The sequence below is a fragment of the Colobus angolensis genome, unplaced genomic scaffold (assembly GCF_000951035.1).
Source record: "Colobus angolensis palliatus isolate OR3802 unplaced genomic scaffold, Cang.pa_1.0 Scaffold345, whole genome shotgun sequence".
Lineage (NCBI taxonomy): Eukaryota > Metazoa > Chordata > Mammalia > Primates > Cercopithecidae > Colobus > Colobus angolensis.
In genome coordinates, this window is record NW_012116766.1 from 568,331 (window position 1) to 596,073 (window position 27,743).

The 27,743-nt window shown below is 35.4% G+C and overlaps 1 protein-coding gene across 1 annotated transcript in view; it reads left to right on the plus strand.

Annotated features, from left to right (window-relative positions):
* Positions 1-27,743, plus strand: part of PRDM5 (PR domain containing 5) — a 232,940-nt gene that overhangs the window by 104,101 nt on the left and 101,096 nt on the right. Inside the window, exons 4-10 of the mRNA XM_011952701.1 lie at positions 6,731-6,905; positions 9,430-9,604; positions 11,045-11,137; positions 11,398-11,519; positions 15,391-15,470; positions 19,912-19,996; positions 21,230-21,387. Of these exons, the coding sequence (XP_011808091.1) occupies positions 6,731-6,905; positions 9,430-9,604; positions 11,045-11,137; positions 11,398-11,519; positions 15,391-15,470; positions 19,912-19,996; positions 21,230-21,387 (888 nt within the window). The remainder of the gene's footprint in view (positions 1-6,730; positions 6,906-9,429; positions 9,605-11,044; positions 11,138-11,397; positions 11,520-15,390; positions 15,471-19,911; positions 19,997-21,229; positions 21,388-27,743) is intronic.

Here is a 27,743-nt window from a genome sequence, read left to right on the forward strand (position 1 = left end):
TGTTAGCCAGGATGGTCTCGATCTCCTGACCTCGTGATCCACCCGTCTCGGCCTCCCAAAGTGCGGGGATTACAGACTTGAGCCACCGCGCCCAGCCTAAAACAATTCTTTAAAGTAGATACTATTGAACCCACTTTATAGATGAGGAAAGCTAGACTAAGGGAAGTTAAGATAACCTTGCCTAAAGATCTGTATCTACTAAGTTATATACTAGGATACAAATTCAAGTCTATCTGACTCCCAAGCCAGTATCTATCCATGTACTGGACATTTCCATCCATATCTCCAAGGGTTCCATGAAGGTAAGATGAGATAAAGTACATGAAACACTAGAAACTGCAAAGTGCTATATAAATGAGGGATACTATTATTTCTTCTAAGTGTTCTTAGCCATGTAATTAGCAGACATTTGCAGTAGAATCCATTCCAAAGCACTAATAAGTCCAGGGGCGTTGTATTTTCTATTTTACAATGAGGACATTGAGGGCCGTACTGATTCCTAATCGGCTTCCAAAGCCTACCATCTGGCTGGCTTCTCCAGTGCTTTCCCTCAGGCCTTGATATTAGCCCTTGGCATAGGAGCTTGGATTCTCTTACCCACGGATTGATTTTCTGTGATGGAACTTCCCACCCAGTGCGCTGAGATACCTTGGGAATCTAAGAATTAGGTTACTAGTGTGAGATGAGATACTGATGATAATAGTTTTTTTCTTTTAGTGTTGTTTAAGACCATTTACATAAAGTAAACCGTTCAAAATTCATGACAGTTGAAATGTTATTTGAATATCACTGTATTTATATGACTGCTCTTCTAAACTTTCTGAATTTAGCAATGATTAATTTGATGCATAAGAAGTTTGGCAGTGCCCTTGCCTCCAGAGAAAGCTCTGTAATGGCCACACCACATGGCACTACCTCTGACTTTTCTGCTGAAGCATCCTAGCCAGGTTATTGCTTTTTTTTCTGGATTTGCTTATCTTCATTACAAAAGATTTTTTGAAAACCATGACAACTATCATATTTGGAGAAGCTTTTGTGTGTGTGTTTGCCAGCAAATCTGAATTCCATATTATATGATGTTACCAAAATGACCAGTCTGATACAATCTAAGCCACTGGTATTGTTTTTCAGGTTTATTCAAAGAAGCAAAATTCTACTCTCTCCTTTTCTTATCAGAATGCATTCGTTGTCCGAAGGAAGGGCTTTGTGAGTCAATTTATCATCTAAAATAATTTTTTTTGGTTGGGGATTATGAATGACTTCTTTGTAGATTTGTTGAAGGATAGTAAATGACTGAATTGACTAATATTCCAGGGTACCTTAGTGAAGGTCCACATGAAATTATATTTATATATACACAGAAGGGATAGATTTAAAGCAAAAATTCATACTTACTGTTTGTTTCGATTCTGTAAGAAGAATCATTATTAAATACAGCAACATCTGTGAATGCTTCAGGGAAAACTTCATTACCTTGGACTCATCCTTGACCCTTGCTCTCTCACACTCCATATACAATCTATCAGGAAATGGCATCTGCTTTCCCTTCAAAGCATGCTCAGAATGATTACTTCCCACTGCCTCCACTACTCACTGCTACAGTCCTCTCGAGTCACCACTATGTATGACCTGGATTATTTTAATAGCCTCCCAGCTGTAAATAAATAAAGGAAAAGTTGTGTAAGCTTATGTGTTGTTTTTCTTCTGGCACAACTATTTTACTACCTATTATTTAAAAAATATTGAGCAAGTATTATGAGATTAGCTTATACTTGATAATTCTTGTCCACTTGAGAAAATCATCTTTTGGGGAGGTAAGAGCAACACCTATTAGAAATTCATTGATCACATGAATTAAGTGACAAAAACCACAGAAGTAAATGATGTGTCCAATTGAAGTTAAGGCAACTGATATAGAGAACTCCTAATTAAAAGTTCCTACGTGAATTTAGTAGATTAGAGAAAGTTTCTCGAAGGAGGGTGAAAGCTGTGCCTCAGAGGACGTGGAAGAGTTATAGCAAAGGGGCCAAGTGGCATCTTTGCAGTTGAATTAAGGTAGGAATTAGCTCTGTGTTTTCTGAGAAGTGTACTAGTTGGATGGAAGAAAAGGAGCAGGTACATTTGAAGGAGATTTGGGGATAAGAGAATGACATGAAAATTCAGATGATGGGAGTTCACTTGGTAGGGTGTTGGAGTTGTATCTGAGAATATGACTGGCCCTAAATGGTGAGAATCCTGATCTGGACCTAGAGATGGTGAAAGAGGTAGACCCAGTCAATATTGTTGTTAGGAAATCTTAAGTGAGGTTAAGAATGTGATTATGGAGAGCATGATGGGTATAGTTAGGGTATCCAACTATCCTAGTTTGTCCAGGACTCTCTCAGTTTTAGCACTGAATAATCCCTATCCTTGGAAACCCCTCAATTGCAGGCAGACTTCATGGTTGGACACCTTAGGTATGGTTCAGACAAGTGATTGGTATCTGAGGTCCAAACCGGAGCAGCACTTTAACATGTTAACAGGGGAAGAGAGCATGGCAACAGGAGATCCAGGGCAGAGCATTTCAGAGCTCTGCTAGGCAGGCAGTGGAGCTGGATTATATTTTGACTGATAGCATTTTGGCCAAACGAAATGTAATCAAAAGCAGCATGGTAAAAGCAACTTTGTGTGATAGTTTGGTTGAAACAGACTTTGGAAACAAAATGAATATGTTAACCACTGGCATTCAAGTTTTTGTTAAATAGTAATGATGGTAGCTGTCACTCATGAATGCTTTCAGCTTTTAGGGCACCTGGCTAGACTTTGCAAATATTACCAAATTTAATCTTCACAGCCATCCTATGAGATAGGCACTACTGTTGTCTCCGTCTTACAAGTGAGAAAATTGGTGATTTGGGAGATTAGGCTGTTTGCTCAGTCCCATAGCTAGTCAATCTAGAGTGAGATTTTGAACCCTGAGCAGCCCAAAGCCCTGCTCTCTTTGGTCGCCATGTAGTACAGCTTCCTGGTATCAAGGAACAGGATTCATTAATTATCCATTGTTATCTGTTACTATAAAAGTAATAAATAAAATAAATTAATTAATTCCAGAAAAATTATAAAATGTAGAGTAGCAGAAGATGACTGTACAAAGTCCTCATGATTTCCTCTATTAGAAACAGCCCTGTTAACACCTTTGTTTACATATTTTTTTCTTTTGGGGGCATATTGATTTACATACATTTTAAAAAATTAAAATGACATTTGATAAATGTTTTAAAACCAACTGTTAGAGATTTGACTATTTTTTCAACTTATATTTTTGGGCCTTTAGGCTGTGGTGACTTTTTGATATTACAAACAGTATGCAGTAGAAGTAATTAGCCGAAAAACAACGTGCAAATAAAATAAAGCAAAATGAAATGAGACTAAAAAAAGACAAAAAATTCAAAACAATAGGCAGTAATACAAGAGATGAATAACAATTGTAAAACCATTCATTCTATAAATATGTTGTATTCAAATTATAATGCTCTGAAAATTGATGGCTGGGGAATATTTGCTTTTCAGCAGGCGTTGATGTTGAACACGTTTCTAAGTGTTTTTAATAAAATCACCTGGAGCCAGTGACTTGACTCACAAGCAGGATCTCAGCCCCTAGGCAGAGTCACAGGAAGGTGGCTAATCTTAAGTGTATATACAAGGAGTCCAGGAGGGCTTGTGCTCAAGGGAATAACCTAAGACCCGAAATGATAGATGTAGTAAGGAGAATTAATCTCAGGATGAGAATATTAAACCAGTGATCAAATCTGAACCACAAGGTTATTGCTAGGCTAACAACAACATGACAACAGGAAGCTGATACTGAGTCCCAGAGCATTGGGGCAACATTCTTGTCTTAGTTCATTTGTGTTGCTATAAAGGAATACCTGACACTGGGTAATGTATTAAAAAAATGAGTATTTGGCTCACAGTTCTATAGGCTTGTACTGAAGTATGGTGCCAGTATCTGCTTCTGGTGATGGCTTCAGGCTCCTTCCCCTCATGGTGGAAGGTAAAGTGAAACCAATATGTGTTGTGGTCAAAGAGGGGATAAGGAGGGTACCAGACTCTTTCTAATAATCAGCTCTCTGGGGAGGTAATAGAGGAAGAACTCATTTATTACCCTGAGAATGGCACCAAGCCATGTATGAGAGGCTTGTCCCCATGACCCAAACACCTCCGGTCAGGCCCCACCTCTAGCATTGGGGATCACATTTCAACATGAGGTTTGTGGGCACAAACACCCAAACTGTAGTAACTCTAAATCCTTCCTGCCCAAGGGCAGGAGATTAGGCCTGGGATGAGCCTCCAGGTGGACAAAATGGCTCCAGAAATTAGGAATGTGGCAGGCCTTGTCAATCTGAGGTGTGCAAGGAGGAGAACAACACCACAAAGAGTTGCAGGATTTGTAGGATGATTAAAAATTAGTGCAGTGTATGCAAGGAAGTGATTTCAGAGGGTACTTCTTAATAGTATTGGGGTAGCAAATGAAAGGACAGAGACTGCTGATCTGCACAGTGATTGGAATTATATGTACAGAGATATCCAGACATCCCCATTAAATAAATAGATTGAAGTAACACCTGTAACTATATTCCTCTTTATATCACATTTTTCGGCAAACAGAGAAAAAGCATGCAGCTGGTCCTGTGGAGCCTGTAATGCTGCCATTACTTTCATGAAATTAAAGTTTTAGCTGGTATATGAACGTTTTCTTTTATTACAGAGCCTCTAAACAGACGTGTCATATCCTATTATTACAGTTTAAGTTAATCGTATCGTGTTTTAAAATTAAAAATTATTATCTTTACTTGGTGCTATCAAAACCATCACAAAATTAATCACTAATATACTAGGATGACGGTTCAATTAACTTTCGTGGATATTGATCAGATAAACACTAAGATTTATTATTACATTCTGAAGTCTTTATTAGGTGAGTGAGTTACCCGTACAGTTAAAAACTCATCTAATGAAGACCTGGAAAATGCTGCTTTTGAGTTAAAGAGACCTCTTGCTTAGTGTCTGTATATTTTTTGCTTGTTTGTTTTTGTTGCACTAAGAGTACCAATTGTATAGAAGTTAATTCAGTGATCTTAACTAGAAATAACCTTTTTAATGTTTTTGGATATATAAAATTTAAAAACTTCCAAGAGTGTTCAAATGTTATAGGAATGTCTATAAATTAAGTATAGCTCATGATTAGATTTGCTTCAGTGCTTTGCAATTTTGAATCAAGTCTTCCTTCCATAGTATTGGATGAATATGATCATAATTTCTGTCTCTTCCATGAAATTTTCTAATACATATTGTTTTAAAATTATAAAGTAGTCTATGCTTATTATTCAAAAAAGTCCTCCCAAACTAAAACAATGTTGAATATGGCCCCTCTCCCATCCTCAGAATAGCTGTGTAAACAATTTGATGCATGTCTTTGCGATTTTTCATGAAGGTTCTAATTGTGTTTACATATATACATAAATATATACATGCATACATTCTCCTTCCTCCCCTCTCTCTTCTTCCTTCCCCTCTCACTTCTTCTCCTTTGTCTTCCTCCTCCTCCTTTTAAACATAAGTGCTATGATATTGCAAAAGGAAAGGCTTTGTTCTGTGCTCTGTGCTTTATTGAATTTCATTCATTGGTGGAGCTTATTTTCTTTGTCCTTTCCTGCCTTTGCCGCTATGAAGGTTCAATAAATTCAGTCTCTGTTTTGCTTTTCTTTATATTCAGCAGCCTCACTAGGAACCCTCCCAGAACAAATCCTTAACTATGTAAAAGAGAGCAATTCTGGGTGCTTTCTCCTGGGGACAGCCCGCTTTACAGCCTCAGTTCTGGCTTCCCTGGTGATTGGCCCAAGGCCCAGCGTGGTTTTTCTATCAGTTGATTCCAAGTGTGAAGTTTCTCTAGAGTTTCCTTGGAAAGAAGGTCCTTTGTAGCATTCCTCTTCTGTGTCTGTTATTGGTCGAAGTTTCCTCTGCATTAGTTATCTATTATTTTGACTATATCTGATTTCTGTTTTCCAGGACTTTCTAAAATATCTTGATATGTTGATGGTGGACCTTGTTTTCTTTTTTTCTTCTTCTCGTGTCTGTCATTTCAGTGGGATTTAGAAAGACCAAAGAGGTGAGGTACACATGATGGCTCCATCAACACCTTGAACTTCCCAGATGTCTAGTATTTTTTTCTAAATCAGGACCAGGTTTCAGTAAATTCTTTCAGGGAACGACCTTATTTACACTTCCTCTGGTTTGTGTTTGTGTTAGAACTTGAAAGCCTTTTTTTTTTTTTTTAAGTTTTGTGTTAGTGTTAATAATAATGAAATCATTGATATCTCATTGCTCTCTGTCTGCATGTGTAAATAACACTGTTGCATGACAACTGCATTTATAGGCCACCACAAAGTGTTGCTTGCATAAGGCCAGTTAGTGATGCAAAATTCACTTTGAAAACTGGACATAATTATCCATATCCCATTTGACATGTACAAATGTCACTACCCTTTGGTCATATGTATTTGTATTTTATTTGCCAGGTAACTGAATATTGCCACCTGCCTTTTTCAGCACCTAGATCAACTAGAAACTTAAAACAAGTAATAATAACTTTTCATGCACACATAGTACTCTATTAATGTGTCTTAAAATTATTTCTTAATTACTATCAGAAACAAATGAATGGTTCAGCATTTAACAAAATTTGTTTCAGGAAGGAGAAAACATTTTCTATTTGGCAGTTGAAGATATAGAAACAGACACGGAGCTTCTGATTGGCTACCTGGATAGTGACATGGAGGCTGATGAGGAAGAACAGCAAATTATGACAGTCATCAAAGAAGGGGAAGCTGAAAATTCTAGAAGACAATCAACAGCAGGCAGAAAAGGTATTGCATTTTTAATTGGTGATCTGGGAGAAGAAAAGTTGTAGAAAAAATGTAGTTTAAACTGTGGTTGAATTATAGTTGCCTTGTAATATGGCATTCTCAAATAAAGTTAGTTTTTGTCAAAATTATTCTCAGAGGGTATCTTGTGGTGGGCTCATCTTTCTTACAGCGGGAAAAGCATGTTGGGGGTGGGTGATAGATGTACCCTATAGGACTGCCTAGGCTGTAGGCAGGGCTGTATTGCTGGGGCAGCTCCTGGCTCTCAGTGCTCTCACTGGCACGTTGGGATAATGAGTAATGAGGAGTTTTGTAGTCTTGCCCTAGCTCTGCCACTAATCAGTCTTGTAACGTTGGGCAAGTTGCTGACTTTCTGAGACTTTACTTTCTCATCTGCATATGGGAAAAGGTGAGTGTGGAAGTGAGGTACACAAGAGAGCTTGCTGGATCCGAAGGGGATTGATTCCTCTTGTTTGGGATCTTTTGGGAACCTACAGCTTCTTGGCATCTCTTTCTGTTCTGGTCACAGAAGCCTGGAGGATTGCTAGGTCGCCCTAGTGTCATTCCCAAAAACTTTCAGTGACCGTAGGTCACACCTTCCTCAGTCTGTACTGCAGCCACTTGCTTGTTAACTGCCAGGGGATAATCAATTCTTATTGGCCTTGTTTCTATGTTATTGTGTTTTACTCCTAAGGGAAATTTAAGGGATATGTGAATGATGCTGTAGGTATTCACATTTTGTAATAGGCCTCATCTTAATCCTTTCAGGCTGTTATAACAAAATACTTTAGACTAAATACTTGGTAAGCAGCAGAAATTTATTGCTCACATTTCTGGAGCCTGGGAATCTGTCAAGGTGCCAGCAGATTTGGTGTCTGGGGAGGGCTCATTTCTAATTAGATAGCACCTTCCAGCTATGTCTTCATGTGACAGAAGGGACAAACAAGCTCTCTTGGGCTTCTTTTACAAGGGCATTAAGCCCATTCATGAGGACAGGGTGCTCATAACCTAATCACCTCCTAAAGGGCCCACCTCTTAATACAATTCCATTGGGGTTTAAGTTTCAACATGAATTTTGGGGATTTATGAACATTCAAACCATAGTGGGCTGATACTTACTATACAGTACTTTTGCATTTTGTGGAGCAAAGCCACTTCAGAAGTGATACTGGTTTCATTAGTCAAAGTGGTAGTATGCTTTTCCTGTACTTTTTCTGTTCTAACTGCATATTATTGGCTGAGAAAGTGTGAACATTCTGTCACCATTGCCAGCTTATGCTTCTGTTTCTTTATTTTAGTTGAATTATTTAAGGGGAAGATAAGGATAGGCTTATATGCATTATGCTATTTGGAATATCATATTTTGGGTGATGGGAATTATTTCTATATTATTCTGTATTTTCTTTGTTTTCGTATTTTATTTTTTCTCTGTTGTCCTCAGGGCAAGTTAGTTTGTCCATTATTTTAATTTAAAAATAAGTCGTCTACTTACCTATTACTGCCCTGATTTCTGCTTTAGTTATTAAAGTACCAGTTTTCATTATCTTTGTATAAAGAATCAACAGAAAGTTAAACAGAATCGTATGAACCAAGCACTTGTATTGTGGCTATTTTTATTTTAGAATTCTTAGTTTTATTTAGAAAAGCAAAGAAACAAAACAAAATCAAACTCAGCAAAAGAAACAAAGAAGCTAGCCAAATGTCTAACAATGAAGAGTTTGGTTAAATAAATTGTGGTACTTTAGGTTTAAAAAAATGCCAACATTTGACTTGAGAAGATGTTAAGTGGGGAAACATATAAAATTGTATATAAAGTATGATCCTAAATTTACCTCTTCTTAGGCTGCGCATAGAATATGTATGCACTAATGGCAAGTCAGGCTTGCCAGTAATATTATGACAGTTGTCTCTTCATGATGGGATTATTGGTGCTTTTTACTTTCTACATTTTCTAAATCTAATTTTATTTCATAATCAGAAACAAATGTGTTACTTAAATAGCACACTGAGAAATTTGGTCAGACCTGCACCAGTCTATATGGGACAGTATAGCCTATAACCCACTCTACTAGCTTAATCAGCACTGTTTTTATGAGCTTGGTCTTTTTTCACACGTATGTGAGATTCCCCTTGGTAATTCAATATAGTTTGCCTCAGTTGGATTTTTCTCCTTGTGAAGGTAAAAATGAGCTAAAAATGACCAATTTCAGGAATAGCTTTTGTTTTCTAATTTAACATTTTGATATGAAAAGTTAACGTTATAGGATGAATTACATAAGGAATTTGACTTTATATTAATTAATTTGCTGAAAGACTAGTGATTTTGAAAATAATGTATTTCTCTCTAGTAACACTTGCTATTATTTTTTTTGTGGCCAATACTCTTAATATTTGTAGTGATAATAAGAATTTACTCATATGGTATCCTTAAGCACAATTAATTAATTAATTTAAAATGAGAGCAAAACTTAGCATTTCTTGGCTCTGAATTTTTGTCTCATGAATATGCTTCCTTGTAAATGTGCAGATCACCTTGGCTGTAAAGAGGACTATGCTTGTCCTCAATGTGAATCGAGTTTTACCAGTGAGGATATTCTTGCTGAGCATCTTCAGACATTGCATCAGAAACCCACAGAGGAGAAAGAATTTAAGTGCAAGAACTGTGGGAAGAAATTCCCAGTTAAGCAGGCTTTGCAAAGACAGTGCGTATATTAAAGAATATCTTTAAAATCATAAACTAACACAGTTTATTCCATTTGGCTTAACTCATAGTTTTTAACCTGTGTGTGTGTGTTTGTATGCACGCGTGCACGCGCATGTTTATGTGTGAGTGAGAGATTAAGCATTTCACATTGGTATTGTCATTAACTCATCTTTTCTTGGTATAGTATGTTGATTTTTGAAATATTCAAATTATGAATTTTAACACATAAACACTGTTTATGGTAATTAATTTTGTCCATTTAATAATTTGCCATTACGTATCAAACTTACTGGTTTAATCTGAAATTCAGATATGCCTAATTTAGTTACTCCTTCAAGGTAACAGACTTTTAGATGTCTACATTTTATATTGCTTCTGGAAGCTGTTAAAATAAAAGTTTAAGAAATGGGGAGAGTTCAAAGTATAAAGAATTCCTGGACATTTTGGGAAGCACTGTTTATTTGAGAGCAACTTTGGAGGAATAATTTAAAGATGCATAGGTCCCGGATAAAACAATATGATGAATTAGGTGATCCCACACATAGCTCTGTACCCTTTTTTATTTTAACAATTTATATTAACAACATAAAATTATCTTTATTTAAATATTTTACAGGATCAGAAATTATTAAAAGTGAGAAAGTAGGTACATGCATTTGTAAAGTTTTATTTTTTTTACTCATTAAAGTTTTTAATTTTAATCAGATAATTGAATTTAAGTAATTTAAAAGCATATTTACATGTTGGATACAACTGTAGACTATCATTTTGTTGAAGCCAATGACTTCCAATATGAAAGTAATATAAATTGTCCCATCTCATCAACATATGTCTTTTTCTCTTCTCTTATGTGCTGCCATCCTGCCATTTGCTTCCTTTCTCCAACCTTAGCTTCTCATTTTAACAGAATGTCACCTTACTTATGAGCAGGAAATCTTTAACATAGGCTTTAATGTTACATTTTTGTGTTTCATTGAACTAAAATTCTGAAATATGCTACATTTCATACTAAGACTATAAATATTATATGCATCAACTTTTGCTTATAAAAATTGAGATGAAAAATTGTGCTTAAAACTTACTAAATGTTCAGAGTATCAGAACTTTTATAATAGCAGGATACTACATATTTAGAAGTTCTATTGTATATTCTTAAGAAAACAAGCAAGGGCTATATGCTTTTAAATAAATAGATGTTAAGTTTCATTTTAGTTTGTTTTTATTGCGTTTTGTATTATATTTTTATACAAAAGACACCCTGCTGAGCAGGAGCTTAGAGTTAAATAAGGTACTACTAAAAATTTAAAAAGGCAGAAGACAGAATGAAAAAAAAGGATCACGAACGTGACTTTTATTCAGAGTTAGCATAGTTTCATTTTTGTCTTAGAGTTCCAGTTTTTGTTTTTTTTTTCTTTCTCTTTTTCCTATTTCCCTTTAGTGTTCTTCAGTGCACAGCGAAAAGCAGTCTGAAGGAGTCTTCGCGAAGTTTTCAGTGCTCTGTTTGCAATTCTTCCTTCAGTTCAGCATCGAGGTTTTGTGTCTGAGTTATGAAATGGCTGTTATATAATTGTGGGTCATTTTTTGCATGCACACTTTCATGCTTCTTAGTAATTCAGTTTCACATACCTACAGAATTTAAATGCTTTTCTTCTTACCTGCATAGGTAATGCATGGAATGACCCCAAAACTCTACTAGGGAGCATGTATTACAAAATCTTGCTGATGTTAGAGTTTTGTAGGTATGTCTTCACCATTTCTTCTCCCTGTTCCGCTTTGCTGGTTGTCTTGTAGTTTTGAGCAGCACCAGGAGACTTGCCGGGGGGATGCCAGGTTTGTGTGCAAGGCTGACAGCTGTGGAAAGAGGCTGAAGAGCAAGGATGCCCTGAAAAGACACCAGGAAAATGTCCACACTGGTGAGGAGTCATTGGAGGGTCGTTTCCGAAGGGGCTTCCTTTCCCCAGGCTGCAGCGATCTGTTTTTAATTCTCACTCTTGAGGAGAGAGCTGGCTTTTCCATTGTGTTTCACACAGATGTGGAGCGCTGGCAGTGGAGTTTTTTCTTTCACTGAACACTATTTCTTTCTCAAGTTGAATTTAGCAGCATTTATTCTTTTTTCCATTTCTGAATTAATTGTAACTGTAAGCCTTAGTTAGAGGTTTGTTATGTTTGGGTAGTCAGGTGCATTAAGAATTAATATTTTTAAGTAACAATTTTAAATGTTTCGGCATATGACATTTCTTTTATAAATTGTTAAAATTTGTAATTATTAAGTGATGTCCTTCTGTCTTATTATTTTTACAGTAAAATCCAACTTGTGAAAATACTTACAGTTCTCCTAAGTTAGAGAAAATTGCTAAGACATTTTGACATTGGAATTGAGTATGTATGGATTAAGAAAACAAATATTATTTGAATTTCATCTAATAGCTAGCTAAACAGTAAAACAAATATAAAATTTGACTGTCTTTTAGGTGTATCTGCTTAGCACATGGTATACTGTCAGTAAATATATTTTGGCTTAGGGATTAAATCTATTGCAGTGAGTTGAACAGATGGCTGTATTGTCCCAATTAACTTTTTACTTCTTGTCTTTTTACCTCTGTAGACTTCCTCCTTAAAGGAGGTTGAGATTTATGAAACCCTGTGTGTTCTTTTATTTCATATTCTTTGTTCATGTGTTTATTTTTGCCTTGACTTCTGGGAAGTGGGTAGCTATGTGTCTCTGGATGTTGGACAAAGTGGATTTCTTTTCTCCCTTCAGTTGTTTATTTTTATATTCAGGAGAAGGTGATAATCTGCACCCAGCATCTGTATCCTATATTTGTTCATTGTCCAAAAAGTATTCACTTTAATAATAATACAGTTATGGAGGCTGGCATGAACAACTGCTAGCTGCAACTTTCCATCATTGGTTTGGGCTGCATATTAAGTGCAGCCTATGGTGAAAGCTGTGTGTGGTGGAAGTAGGGCCTTGTGAAATGCACCTCCAGCTTGGTGACTGTCACTAGGCTTTTACAGTGTTCTGGTTTCTTTCTTTCCTTTTGAAGAATACATGGCTGACTTAGGGAAGATGACATTTTTTCTGAATTCAGTATACTGGGATATTCCCTATGATTGCAAAAAGCAAGCATAACTTTTTGATAGACTTGCCTTCATAGTTTTTTGATTTTCAGTGCTGTTCTAGTTAAAATGCTATTCTTAATTTTCTTCATCTATGTCTGCAATAAATTGTAATAGAACTTTCATGTCAGTTTTAAAGTTTAAGTTTGCTGAACTAAGTGAAAAACCAGATGCATACGAAACTCTGGAAACTTGCATTCTTACTGGGCATGTGGTCTTCAGGCTGTGCTATAAGCACAATTTCTTTGGGGCTTCTTGTAGTTGACCTTGCATATTGTAATATTACTAATTCTGGAAATTTATGGTGATTTTGTAGGAAATAATTCATAAAAGGAAATCTTGTTTTATAATTTTTTTTATTTGTTGACCATATAAAGTGTAAAATCTTGCTGTGTTTTAGCTAACGGTTACTATGCCATGTATTTCACTGGGGTTAGTACATGATGTTATTCTCTCATTCATAGTATGTCTCTTGCTTCTCGCCTTTCCTCTATGGGCTACACAGGCATTTGAGGAAAGAATATTCCCTATTGGAGATAGTAAACAAAGAAGCTCTCATATACATGCTTGTAGAATCCTTTATTATAGAAATCATTTTGTAATATTGAGTTTACTTGTTTTAGATTTGCTTCAAAATATAGAGAAGTAGGGGAGTGGATGGGGTTGAGGTTGGGGCAGGAATGGTCATCGTGAGTCATTGCTGGGGCCAGGTGATGGATAGATGGTGATTCATTATACTATATGCTTACTTTTTGTATATCTGATATCAACCAATTAAAAGTTGAAAACACATTTTATGGTTATTCATTGTGGTGCATTTGATATTCTTATTATATCACATTTAATAATGTTTGATTGCCTCTTCATTTCTATAACAACTGTGAAATTTGAAATATGAAATGAGCTACTATAAACATAATCACTACATAAGAAGACAGAATTAGGCTTTGTGTAATAGTATGAATTGCCAATATATTGTTTTATTGTACTTTATTTCTTAACGTTAATTTGAAAAGCATATACTTAAATATTTTATAGGACCCTAGTGCTGGAAAGAATAGTCTATAGATTCTATCTTAAAAAACTCAGCTGATTAAATAAAATATTATGTTGAAATATAGAAGAATTAACACAATTTATGAATTAATAAATTTAGTTTTTTCTTTTACAAACATTTGATTAATTTTAATTTTGATTTGAATTCCTTGTGGATATATCATTTTCTCTTTTACTAATATACAGTATTAGTACACGGAAAAGTGAAAGGCCAGTTTTATATATGTAGAAAATGGTATATGAAACTATGAAGATGTCTCAAATTTAAAAAGAAAGCTTTTACGCAGAATGGGAGAGCGTATTTGCGAACTACCCATCTGACAAGTGATTAATAAACAGAATATATAAGGTGCTCAAACAACTCAATAGGAAAAAATCAAATAATCTAATTAAAAATGGACAAAAGATCTGAATAGACATTTTTCAAAAGAAGACATACAGATGGCCTACAGGTATATGAAAAAATGTTCAACAAAATTAATCATCAGAAAAAAATGTAAATCAAAACTATAGTGAGATATCATCTCACCCTAGTTAAAATGGCTTTTATCCAAAAGACAGGCAATAACGAATGCTGGAGAGGATGTGGAGAAAGGGGAATGCTTGTACGCTGTTGGTGGGAATGCAAATTAGTACAGCCTCTGTGGACGATGGTGTGGTGGTTACTCAAAAGACTGAAGATAGAGCTAGCAATTCCACTGCTAGATATATACCCCAATGAAAGGAAATCGGTATATCGAAGAGATATCTGCACTCCCATGTTTATTGCAGCACTATTCACAGTAGCCAAGATTTGGAATCAACCTAAGTGTCCATCAATGAGAGAATGGGTAAAGGTAATTTTCTTAAGTGAAGTAAGCCAGACACAGCTGCACAAATTTCACATGTGCTAACTTATATATGGAAGCTAAAATTAAAACTATTAAACTCATGAAGATAGAGAATAGAATGATGGTTACCAGAGGCTGGGAAGGGTAGGAGGGAAGGGGTGAATAAAATGGGGATAGTTAATAGGTGTAAAAATATAGTTAGAATAAATACAATACATTATTTGATAGCACAACAGGGTGACTATAGTCAACATAACTTATTGTGTATTTAAAAATAAAAGAACAGAATATATTGTATATTTAAAAATAAAAGAATTAAAAAAAAAAACAGAAGAGATGTTGCTAACACAAAGAAATGATAGATGCTTGAGATGATGGGTACCCCAATTACCCTGATGTGATTATTACACATTGCATGCCTACATTGAAACATGACATGTACCCTAAAAATACATACAACTATCATGTACCCATAATAATAAAAATTATGAGAAGGTATATAAGCTCCTGCATTTTCTTGGGAGCTTGGGTCTTTATTCTGAAGGCTCCCCTATGTACATGTTAAGTAAATGTGTATGTCTTTTCTCTACTTAAAAAATAATTAAAGAGAAGATTTAAAATATAACTTACTCTTTAAGTTTAATGGATATATCTACAACACTGAATAGTTTAGAATTCTAAATTATGAAGATGAACTTACATATCACCTCAAAACACTATTTCTTGTTCCTCTTAATAGTCTCATTTAAATCATGATGGTATTTTATTTCTATTTTAGGAGATCCTAAGAAAAAGCTTATATGTTCAGTGTGCAATAAAAAGTGTTCTTCAGCATCAAGCCTACAGGAACATAGAAAGGTCAGTAAGATAAAGATTCATCACAGTTTAATATCTATCTTTAACAATTTTAATGTTTTATAGTAAGTATAAAAGTTAACAAGTTATTATTTTGATGTGAAAAGATAATCTGAAAAATCAATAGCAATTATTAACTCTAACAACATTAGCAACTGTTTAATAGAATATATAATAAAATAGAATTAAAATGTAGTTTTAATTTTTGCTCTTGCCATGACAAGGTCCAATATATGCATACTATATTTTATTATTATAACAAAGATGTAAATGATTATTCTTAATTTCACATATTGTTTCTTTTAGCATAGCTATGAGCATAAGATATTTTCTTTTAGTTTTTACAAAAGGGAAGGAGATGGTATTCGTGAAAATAAAATTTTACTTTTGTTATGGTTTGTAAAATGAATTTTTATCTCTGTTTATATATAGATGTATTACAAAGTAATTTGACAGGACTTAAAATTTATATGATTTTTAATCCAGTAGCTCCAACCATGTGCTGTGGATTTAACTTATAACATGTGAGGTAGCTAAATTATTGTGTTGGTATGTCTAAGGTTGTATCTTGTATGTTTAGTGATTTTGATCCTTAAGGAGAAATAATAGGACAAGCACCAGAGCAGGAATCAGGGTAGTGGGTTTCTTTTTCTGTCACCAACCGTCCATGTAACATTAGGCCTTTCTTCTCCCATTTGTAAAACGGGACACAGAATTGATCAGTATTCTCTTGTTTGTTTGTTCTCTATGTACCATGAAACTACTTTTCTTTGGTTTTCAGTTTCAAGTGGCAGTCTTATTAGGTTGTTTAGAGATATGGAATACTTTATGAATTTGTGTGTCCTCCTTGTGCAGAGGCCATGCTAATCTTCTTTGTTACATTCCAATTTCAATGCTGCTAAAATGGGCACTGAGACTGCTTTTGAAAGAAGTTTTGCACAGAATGCCAATCCAGAGGACCCTTTTATAGGTCTTTTTTCCTCCTTCCCCATCACCCTTATGGCTTCTGAAGCAGAACCCTTATGGCTGAAGCAGTTCATCTTTTGAAGAGACAAAACAATTAAGTCTGCTGGAATAGATATCTTCTAAGCATCCTCTTTTATAATTCTATGATTTATTTTTCTGAGCCATTTAAATCTTAGAGGTTGAAATTGAAGCTATTTTACCAAACAGAGCAATGATTCCCAACCTTCTTGGTACTAGGGACCACTTTCCTGGAAGACAAGTTTTCCAAGGACCAGGGGGTGGGGAGAGGTGGTTTTCGGATGATTCAAGCACATTACATTTATTGTGTACTTTATTTCTATTATTATTACATTATAATGTTTAATGAAATAATTACACAACTCAGCATAATATAGAATCAGTGAGAGCCCTGAGCCTGTTCTCTTGTGACTAGATGGTCTGGGGGTGATGGGAGATGGTGACAGATCATCAGGCATCAGAAACGCCTATGTGATGGTAATGGAATACAGAAACTAGAACTCATGCCTCCTGAGTGGTCTTTGCAGAATGTTAGTAAGTTGCTAGCTCAGTGCAGCCCTTCCTCCATTTCAGCCATAGTCCTTCACTATTCAGCCTTTCCGAATCCATAGGCAACTTTTATTGACTCCAGTTGCAATTTTTCTTATAGTTGAATGTGTCTAATGTCTCATAGAGTTTGGTCACAGTATTTCACCTTGCCAGTAGATGATGCTTTATGACAATGCCAAATTATAGTATGGTCTAGTATCTTAAATTACTATATATTATCTCATATAATGATAAGGTATATTATGATTCTTCTTGAAAATAATTTTGGAGTTCAAATTTTAAAATATTACCCTCCAAATTGGTACACTGTAAATTTTATACAATCTCATAAAAATATACTTTATTTAGCATCTGGCATAATTAAATAGTATTACTTGTCATTTTCACTTTAAATATGATCTTTTTATTAAGCATTTTAAGGAATTTTGAAAATAACTTTGGCTTGAATTTTTCACTGTAAATGAGATAGTCAATGCAAAAATGCTTTAATGTATAGTAGATGTTCCCTTTATAATTTTGGGAATATCAGTTCAATTCAACCTTGAAAAATGTTTCACGTTGAAGCCATGAGAATTAAGAAGTGAACAATATTTCACTTTAAAATGAAACAAATGAACAGCGTTTCATTTAACAATTTCCATTTTATATATGGATGAATAATTTTTATAATTTTATATATCAATAGAAATTTAACATTAAAAATGAAAACAAAACTTTTCATTTATATATGACTCAGAAGGTATGACATCTCCTTAGAGTATCTTGTCATTATAAAATTATATATTATATATTACAGAAACATAGAGTTTAAGAATATAAATCTGCTTTTACTGTCTTTAAATAAACATTATAAATCATATCATTGGTTCTCAAACATAGGTGTTTAACTGAAGCCACCGTGAAAGTCTTTGACGATAGAAGATGCTGCCTTTAACATGCCTCAGGCTGGAAGTTTTTCTTGTGTGCTGTGGGGCACTAGCATTGCAAACGCTTGTGCAGGCAGTCATACAGATCCCACGTGCTTTCTAAAGGAACTCTTTGGATTCCAGATATCCCCTCATAGATGCCATTGCGTCTAAGTAGGAGAGATAAGTCAGACTCTTGTGGAATGGCATATTTTGGCTTCTGCCTTGTTTCTCTACTTTTCCCCTGCTTTACATAACTGAATTTAATGACTCACCAAGAGTCAGACCTGACAGAAGCAGAGGCCGGTTGGCAGCCTTCGACCTGCCACGTGCTTGGGCATTGAATTAAGCCATGGGCTGCAGGCCTGGGATCTGTCAGCCTTGCCCCAGCATCTGTTTCCCTGCCTTGAGGCCTTCTATGGCCATTTAGATCAAGAGAACCATTTATCAGGGGCCAGCTGAGTCCTCCACTCATTACTCATGTGCTGTACCAGTTCAGGGACTTTTGTCTAGATCTTTCACTCTGCACTGTTGTTCCTAGTTATTCTGCAGGGACACTGTCTTGGCTTCTTGCACAAGGGCCTTTACTTCTCTGGGGTTTAGTATTGTGAGCTGGACCTTTAATGAGGTTCAAACAAAAACATGACTTCACCACAACCATTTCTGAGTGTTCAACAACATAGTGTGATGCTGCTGTTCACTGGGATGATCAACATTTCTAATCTGATATGATATGTAATATATTTCTTTTAGAATTGAATACATTGTTTCTGAAAAACTAGACTTCTACTTTTCATGCCACCTATCCAGTTTCTCTGTGTTAGTGTCTGGGAGGGAAATAACTAATTTAATATTCAATTTTAATATTTATATTAGCCAATTGTTTACAAAAGTTATATCCCCCCTTATTGTGTTTTTAAAATATATTTTATTCTGTATATTTAAGTTATACAACATAATGTCATGAGATACACATATAGTTAAAATGATTATTTTAGTGAAATAAATTAATGCATGCATTATCTCACATAGTTACCCATTTTACCTCCTGTGGCAAGAGCAACTATAATCTACTCACTTAGCAAAAATCCAGAATATAATACGCTATTATCAATTGTAACATTAGATCTTTAGAGTTATTCATCCTGCATGTCTGCTACTTTGGATCCTTTGACTAGATTTCCTCATTTTAAAAACTGTGGTCCTCCTATCATGTGAGACTTTTTTTTTTTGAGACAGAGTTTCACTCTGTCACTCATGCTGAAATGCAATAGTATGAACACAGCTCACTGAAGCCTGAAATTCCCAGGTTTAAACAATCATCCTGCTTCAGCCTCCTGTGTAGCTGGGACCACAGACATATGCCACCACACCTGGCTATTTAAAAATTTTTTTTTTGTAGGGACGAGGTCTCACTTTGTTGTCCAGGCTGGTCTCAAACTCCTGGGCTCAAGCAATCCTCTTGCCTTGGCCTTCCAAAGTGCTGTGATTACAAATGTGAGCCACTGCATCTGGCTCATGTGAAACTTTTATTATGTACTAAATGCTTTTCAGAATCCTGTATCTTCTGATCTTTTACTGTAATTAATGTTGCTCTCTGTACTATGTACATTTAAGTTTAAAATATTGTTGACTACTGTAAAGGGAATATTATTAACTGCATTCTACATATTTCCAAGTCTAAATTTGTGCATAACAGAAGAGTTATTATATATTAGGTATAATTTTTTTACAGAGTATAAATTTAATATGTACTAAATAGGACAGCTGTATTACACTTTTAAGGACTATGAATATTATGTCTCAAATGATATTTTTTATTAGCTAACTTCTGTCCATTGCATTTTCAGTGTATATAGGTTAGTGTGAACTAATTAGGGCTGAACTATAATATATAGTTTGGGTATTGCAGTAGCAGCTGTTCACATGTTTACACTTTTGCTTGAGAGCTGTGTAATTTACTAGGCTTTGACAGTTGATTTAACTGTCTATTTAACCTTTTGCAGATTCATGAGATATTTGATTGTCAAGAATGTATGAAGAAATTTATTTCAGCTAATCAGCTAAAACGTCATATGATCACCCACTCAGGTGAACTATATACTTTTTTTGTTTATAGTGATATCATTACAAAAGAATTACATTGTCACTTTTATAAACTATGAGTGGTAATCAGGGGCCTTAGCTATAAATTCGACTTTGGACATTTACTAGTCATGTGATTCTGAACAGGTTACTTAATACTCTAGACCTCAGTTTATTTACAGAGCAAAGGTGCTTAGAGTAGATGATATTGAAGATCTTCAGAATCACCATGTAATTTGTCACTTAGTCCTCCTTGAGCCTCAGTTTCTTTATTCTTCATTTGTGAAATGGGATACTGATGCCTACCTTTCATAATAGCTGTGAAGATTAAATGAGATCATTTAGGTACTGTGCTAGCATAGTGTCTTACATTTAGTAGATATCCAAAAATTTTAATTCTTGTATTTCTAGATACTTTTACATTCTAGCTAATTACTAATAAATGTTAGTACGAAATCTATAAATACATTTTGAGTATGTAAGTTTTTAAAGCGGTAGTTTCATTTAAGCAAGTCTTAGGAATAGGTCTGTTTTACTAATGCAAATTTAAAAATTCAGCTCCGAAAATAATTTTTACTTTGTGGAGTCTCTGGCGTTTAAGATATCTGTAATTTGAGGCGATTGAAGTCAGAATGTTTTTGAATATGCACATTGTTGATACATATGAATATTTTAGTAAATTAAAATCAGATCAAAACCTATTATCTTTTAGGTATGCTTTACTTGATTCATATTATATATTTTTTATTTAGGTGTCAATGTTATATGGATATTGCATAAATATGGATTTTACATACCAATCTAAATGTCTGGTTCCTGCTGAGCATTGGAACCTCTGCCTCCATGAGGCCTCTGTGGCCCCAGAGGGAGACAGCTCTGTTCTTTACCTACATCCCTGTCAGGTCACTTTCTGCATTCGGGGCCCTGACCCTGATGGAAACTCTCACATGTCAGCATGGTTTTCATCTGGAAATAGGATTCCTTCCTTGAATTTAAACCTTTTCTTTATATCTATGCTACTTTAAAAATTCAAAGTACGTCTGTAAGAGAACAAGCTCATGTTTCATTTGGGAATAGACACATTTACGTGTCTATTATGTAGATGGTAGATGTTTTTTAGTTGTTTGACCATGCTTTAGTTTACTTACCATGAGAAGTAATATAAGGTAAGGGTGTTTTCTCTTTTATGCTTTACCTTTATATAGATATGAGATTGTCTCTACTCATTTTTTTTAATAGAAAAACGACCCTATAATTGCGAGATTTGTAATAAGTCTTTCAAGAGGCTTGATCAAGTGGGTGCTCACAAAGTAATACACAGTGAAGACAAACCTTACAAATGCAAACTTTGTGGAAAGGGATTTGCCCACAGAAATGTTTACAAGAATCATAAGAAGGTAAAAGCTTACTAATATTATTATTTTTATGAATTTGCTGATGTGATTTTTATCTTTTGATGAAGCTTTTGTACATCTGGGGCCTACTGTATATAATGCAACAACTAGAGAAGATCACTCACCTGGGCCATAAACCCTCACAACCTCCTTTCTGTCTTTCATTCTCTTTTGAAACTGTCCTTATAAGCAGAGTGCCTAGTTTTTCTTAACAAAGCTATTAGATTAATTTTATGGGATTTACTAATTGCGAAGTCTTTATTCTCTTCCTTCTTTCCATAAACTTTGATGCTTTTTATTACATTAGCTTTTTGAAATTCCCTTCATCCTTGGGATCCTTGTATGCTCTGCTAGGTCTTCTGCCAATTTCTCTGAACATTTTTGACTTCCTTTCCCCTCAGGAGGTTATTCTGGATCCTTTGCCTATGAACCTCTTCTGTGTTCTCTCTCCTTAAGAAATGTCAACTACATCCATGACTTCTGCTATCAACACCATACTGATGAATTCCAAATGATTTATTTTCTTTAATCCCAAGTTTCAGACTCACATTTATAACTGGGCATCTTTTCGACATAATGAATTCAGCATGCCCCAGAATGGTTTTTTCATTCTCTTTGCCCGAGGTAGCTTCTCTTTTGGAGTTTCCTCTTTCTCTTAATGACAGAAGCATGTCATTATCCTAGTCTCTTTATTCAGCATTGGTCCCTTTATAAAATTAGAAACCAAATGTAAAGACTCTACCCTTTACATTATCTCATCACTTTCACAGTCATCCCTTCCTTTACCATTCCAACATCCTGATTATTTCTCCTCTGGATTCCTTTAATACTCATCTAATTAGGCTTATCACTTCCTGCTGCAATCCATCCTACAAGGCAGATCATCCCAAAGCATCACTCTGGTGTATCACTCTCATACTCTAATATTAAAAGTAGATGGCCAGTGCCTACATATGTAATAGTATGTACACCTTCACCTGTCATTCAGAGTTCTCTACATCATGACCTCAGCCTACTTCTCCAGCTTTTTATCCTTTTATCTGCATTAACCATACCTAAAACAACTAAATATTTGCCTTCCTTCTGTGTGATCTCTCTACTTTTCTCTTTCTCTTCAAATTATTAATATAATGTCCTAGTTTCTTCTCTTGATTTTGGTTTGCATTTCTTATGCTTTACCTTTGCTCAAGTTCTTGTTTCAGAATGTATCATGTAGATAACACATCATGCTTGAATTGAATTCTGGAAATTTGTCCAAAGATATTCAACATTTTAGAAATGCATGTAAAAACATTTTGTGATATACAAAATATTTGCTAATTGATTTTAGTTGATGTATTATAGCATGCCGCTAAATAACATGTATATAATCTTTTAAAAATAATTTGTTCATATTTTTCAGTTATTATGCTCCACGGGGATTATAATTATTATAATATTTATGGGATACTTCCGAAGACTTCATTTTATCTCTTTTGAAATCATTTAAAAATTATGATACCAATTTCAACTTTAGTCCAAAAAGAGAAAGAAAATGGCAGATTTACCAAAGAATAAACTGTTGATTATAGTGTCTTAAATCATCTCTGCCAAGTTTCTTCCTTACCGTCTTTATGTTTACCTCAAGCATTGTACATTTGGGGCAGGACTGTGTTCATTACTGCTGCTTTGGAATTACATGACTGTAAAAAATTATCTGGCTAGTTCCTGTTTAGTCTCTGGAACCCTCTTACTCCTTTCTTTGATGAAACTGATCTATCCACATTTATGAGTTTTTCACAGTTTGGCTCATGTTATATGCCATATGGGAATTTGGCACAGGATCTTTGCACCATCTCTCATACTTTAAGCCATAAATCATGTAAAAGTAATAATGATGTCTTGGGAAGCATAGAAACAATGATGCCTATAATTTCCAAACTGGAAAGCACATTCAATCCTTCTGCACTAGACAAATGTATTTCTTACTGTTATGATCCTAGCATATATTTGGCATTGTTACATGAAAATACCTGAAATATTCTCCAAGAATCATGTGAAAAGAGAAGATCAACCTTTTCTTCCATCATAATCATTAACAGCTAGTTGGGAGACATAAAAGTAAGGATATGCCACAGAAATCAGAAAAGAACCTTAAGAGTCAGTGTGATCTTTATCTTTTAGTATGCTCAAGGGTTATTACTTTAAATTAATTAATTATTCTTTTTTGAGTATATTATATATATTTTATTGTACTTATTTTAGTTATTTTGGGTTGGTTCTTTTTTAACATTCAGACTTGCTTGAAAAATGGAATATTATTTTTCATTGTGATGATGATAGCATAATTTTATTTATTTTTATTCTTTGAAATAGAATCTCACTCTGTCACTCAGGCTGGAGTGCGGTGGCACAGTCTTGGCTCACTGCAACCTCTGCCTCCCAGGTTTAAGTGATTCTTCTGTCTCAGCCTTCCAAGTAGCTGGGACTACAGGTATGTGCCACCATGCCTGGCTAATTTTTATATTTTCAATAGAGACAGGGTTTCACCATACTGGCAAGGCTGGTCCAGAACTCCTGCCCTCAAGCAGTCTGCCTGCCTCGGCCTCCCAAAATGCTGGGATTATAGGCGACAGCCACAGCACCTGGGCAGCATATAGAAAAATTTTAAAGGGGTGGTTTTTATTTTGAAAATTTAGTTATTTATTTCATCATCTTGCCAGTTATGTGGGTTCAATGGGTTACTTTTTCTTCTTCACTTTTTTCTGACAATCATTTGATCTGAATTACAGTTGTATTTTAGGATCTGGCTAAAAAATCTTGTTGAATCTCGATTCAAATATACTTTGATTCTTTAAATCACAATTGAACCAGCGTTTCAGAGCCAGAGGAGACAGAAACCATTCAATTAGTCTTCACTCTCCATTGTGTTCCCTGTCAAATATAATGTAAAGCAAAATGTGGATAAGTTGTACAGTGCTTCCCGCCTCCTGCTGTAGGATACATGTTTAGATGTACTGAACCATCTTGGATCCTAGAGCTGGTACTACTTGCTTGATGACAGAAGTGAGTATGGAGGGGTTTTGCCCTGATAAAGTCACAAATAAGCTCCTAGGGGACAGGTGTGTGTCTATTCAAATAAATGATCTTTTTTCCTGACCATTTACATAGCCTTCCAGGGATGAAACTTTAGAGGCCTACGAGGAAATCTAGTCACAACTTCTCCTGGAATAATTCCATTGGGCCTTAATGTCTCATCAAGTCTTTTTCAAATTTTGGGCCATGACTGCTCTGTAGGTCTTGAAATCGATTTACTGAGTGATAACTGGCCATTAAAAAATAGAATAGAAGGCTGGGTGTAGTGGCTTATGCCTGTAATCCCAGCACTTCGGGAGGACGAGGTGGGCGGATCCCCTGAGGTCAGGAGTTCTAGATCAGCCTGGCCAACATGGCGAAATGCCATCTCTACTAAAAATACAAAAAAATTAGCCGGCTATGGTGGTGCACACCTGTAGTCCCAGCTACTTACTTAGGAGGCTGAGGCAGGAGAATCACTTGAAACCGGGAGGTGGAGGTTGCAGTGAGCCAAGATTGTGCTACTCCAGCCTGGCGACAGAGCGAAACTCCATCTTAAAAAAACAAACAAAAAAAATAGAATAGAAAATATAGAGTAATACATGTGTTTGTGTGTTTATTTGTGTATGTGTGTTAGATTTTGGAGTCAGAATTATTTATTTGGTCATAGTCAAACTATTTAAAAGGCAATACAGTTCACTCTTTGCCTGGTGTAAATTTTATTAGACCTTAAAGAAAGTAACAAGTTTCTCCCTAAAAATATCATGGATTAGAATCTAAAACCAAAACATATGGTGTAAGTTTAACATAGTAAAAAAAAAAGTTCTTGAAAATTTCCTGGAAAGATATCATCTTGGAGTCTGAGTGATGTTCACTCAACGGTTAGAGCCCAGCCACTCTTTCCTTTAGCTTTTGCATCAGATTACTCTTCAGTGATGCTGCCAGAAAGGTAGTACCCATTCATTTAAGGTGTTGCTATATCGTACAAAATCACCTATCTTTGTATGCTAGAAGCACATTCACGAGCTGCGCACGTTATGAGGGACACGCAGGATTTGAGTCTGACAGAAGGAACCACAGATATAGATCATTATCCAAAGTTTATTTAGCTAATGGCAAATTGCTTGCCCTATTTTAATTGTTCTTTTTCTTAAGTGGATGATGAGATAGCAATGTACAATTTAAAACAATATTTTTTACTTATATTTTTTCTTTATTGAAGCATAATGAGTGAAATTTGTATATGTTTATGGTATACAATGTAATGTTTATATATATATACACACACACACATTGTGAAATGATTACCACTCAATTAATATATTCATTAGTCACACATGTTATCTTTTTTGTAGTGAAAATATCCAAAATCTACTCTGTTAATTTTAAGTGTTCTAACTACAAAAAAAGGATAAGCGTGTGAAATAATGGATGTGTTAATTAGCTTGATTTAGCCATTTCACTAAGCATCATGTCATACACCATATAGATACAATTTTTATGTGTCAATTAAAACAAATAAATAAAATGAAGATCTACTTTCTTAGCAATCTTCAAGTATACAATGCATTATTACTAAATGTAGCCACAATGCTATACTACAGCGGTCCCCAACTTTCTTGATGCCAGGGACCAGTTTCATGGAAGACAGTTTTTCCATGGACCAGTGTTGGGAATGGTTTCAGGATGATTCAAGTGCATTACATTTATTATGCACTTTATTTCTATTATTATTACATTGTAAAATGTAATGAAATAATTATACAACTCACCATAATGTAGAATCAGTGAGATCCTTCAGCTTGTTTTCCTGCAGCTAGATGGTCCCATCTAGGGGAGATGAGAGACAGTGACAGATCATCAGGCATTAGATTCTCATAAGGAGCATGCAACCTAGATCCCTTGTGTGCGCAGTTCACAATAGGATTCGCGCTCCTGTGAGAATCTAATGCCGCCACTGATCTGACAGGAGGTGGAGATCAGGCGATAATGTGAGTGATGAGGAATGGCTGTAAATACAGAAGAAGCTTCACTTACTTGCCCGCCACTCACCTCCTGCTGTGTGGCCTGGTTCCTAACAGGCTATGGGCTGCTATTGTGGGGTTGGGTAACCCTGCTGTAGCAGGGTTGGGGACCCCCTGCTGTAGTATACATCTCTAGAACTTACTTATCCTGTGTAACTGAAACTTTGTATCCCTTGACCAACATCCTCCCATTCCTCCCGTCCCCTGCCCCTTCACCTCTACCCCTAGTTCCTGGCATCCACCGTTCTACTCTCTGCTTCTGTGTGTTCGGCCTTTTTAGATTCCGCATGTAAGTGAGATCATGCAGTATTTGTCTTTCTGTGTCTGGCTTCTTTCACTTATCATAGTGTCCTCTATGTTCATTAATGTTGCCAAAAATGACAGGATTTCTTTCTTTTTTAAGGCTGAATAATATTCCATTGTGTCTATATACCACATTTTCTGTATCCATTCATCTGTCAATGGACTCTTAGGTTGTTTTTATATCCTGGCTGTTACGCTATGAACATGAAAGTGTAGGCGTCTCTTTGACAAACTGATTTCACTTTCTTTGAAGATGTACCCAGAAGTGGGACTGCTATGGTAGTCCTATTTTTAACTTTTTCAGAAACTTCCATACTGTTTTCTATAATGGATATGCTAATTTACATTTCAATCACAGTATACAGGGGTTCCAATATTTCTTGCTTTTATAGTAGATATCTTATGAAAATAACTTTAAAATCATACATGCATGTCTGGTAATCAGTTTTGGAACTTGTGTTCCAAACCTTCCCAACAGCTACCTTCTCCTGCCTGCCATGGTTTCAGCCCCCACACCAGTGGAGTGACTTTCCTCAATATAGTAAAAACTGTACACATTATTTGTACAAAGTATTTGTTAATTATTACCACATGTACCAATATATATGAAGGCCAGTGATTCTAACTGGAGGATATTTTGTAGACTGAGGAAAATACAATTTTTATCTTTATTACAATGCTTTTGACATACTTTAGGTCACAGTTTGTAATGGGTTTGCACATAGAAGATTAGAGATGAGATAGTGAGTGTCTTCAGTTTAAGCTGCTATAACAAAATACCTTGGGCTGGGTGGTTTAAACAACAAACCTTTATTTCTCACAGTTCTGGAGGCTGGATAATGTAAGATCGAGGTGCTGGCAAATCTAGTATCTAGTGAGGGCCCACTTCCTGGTTTGCAGATGACTATCTTCTTGCATCCTCACATGAGGGAGAAAGACGGAATGCAAGCTCTCCTATCTCTTCTAAGGGCACTAATC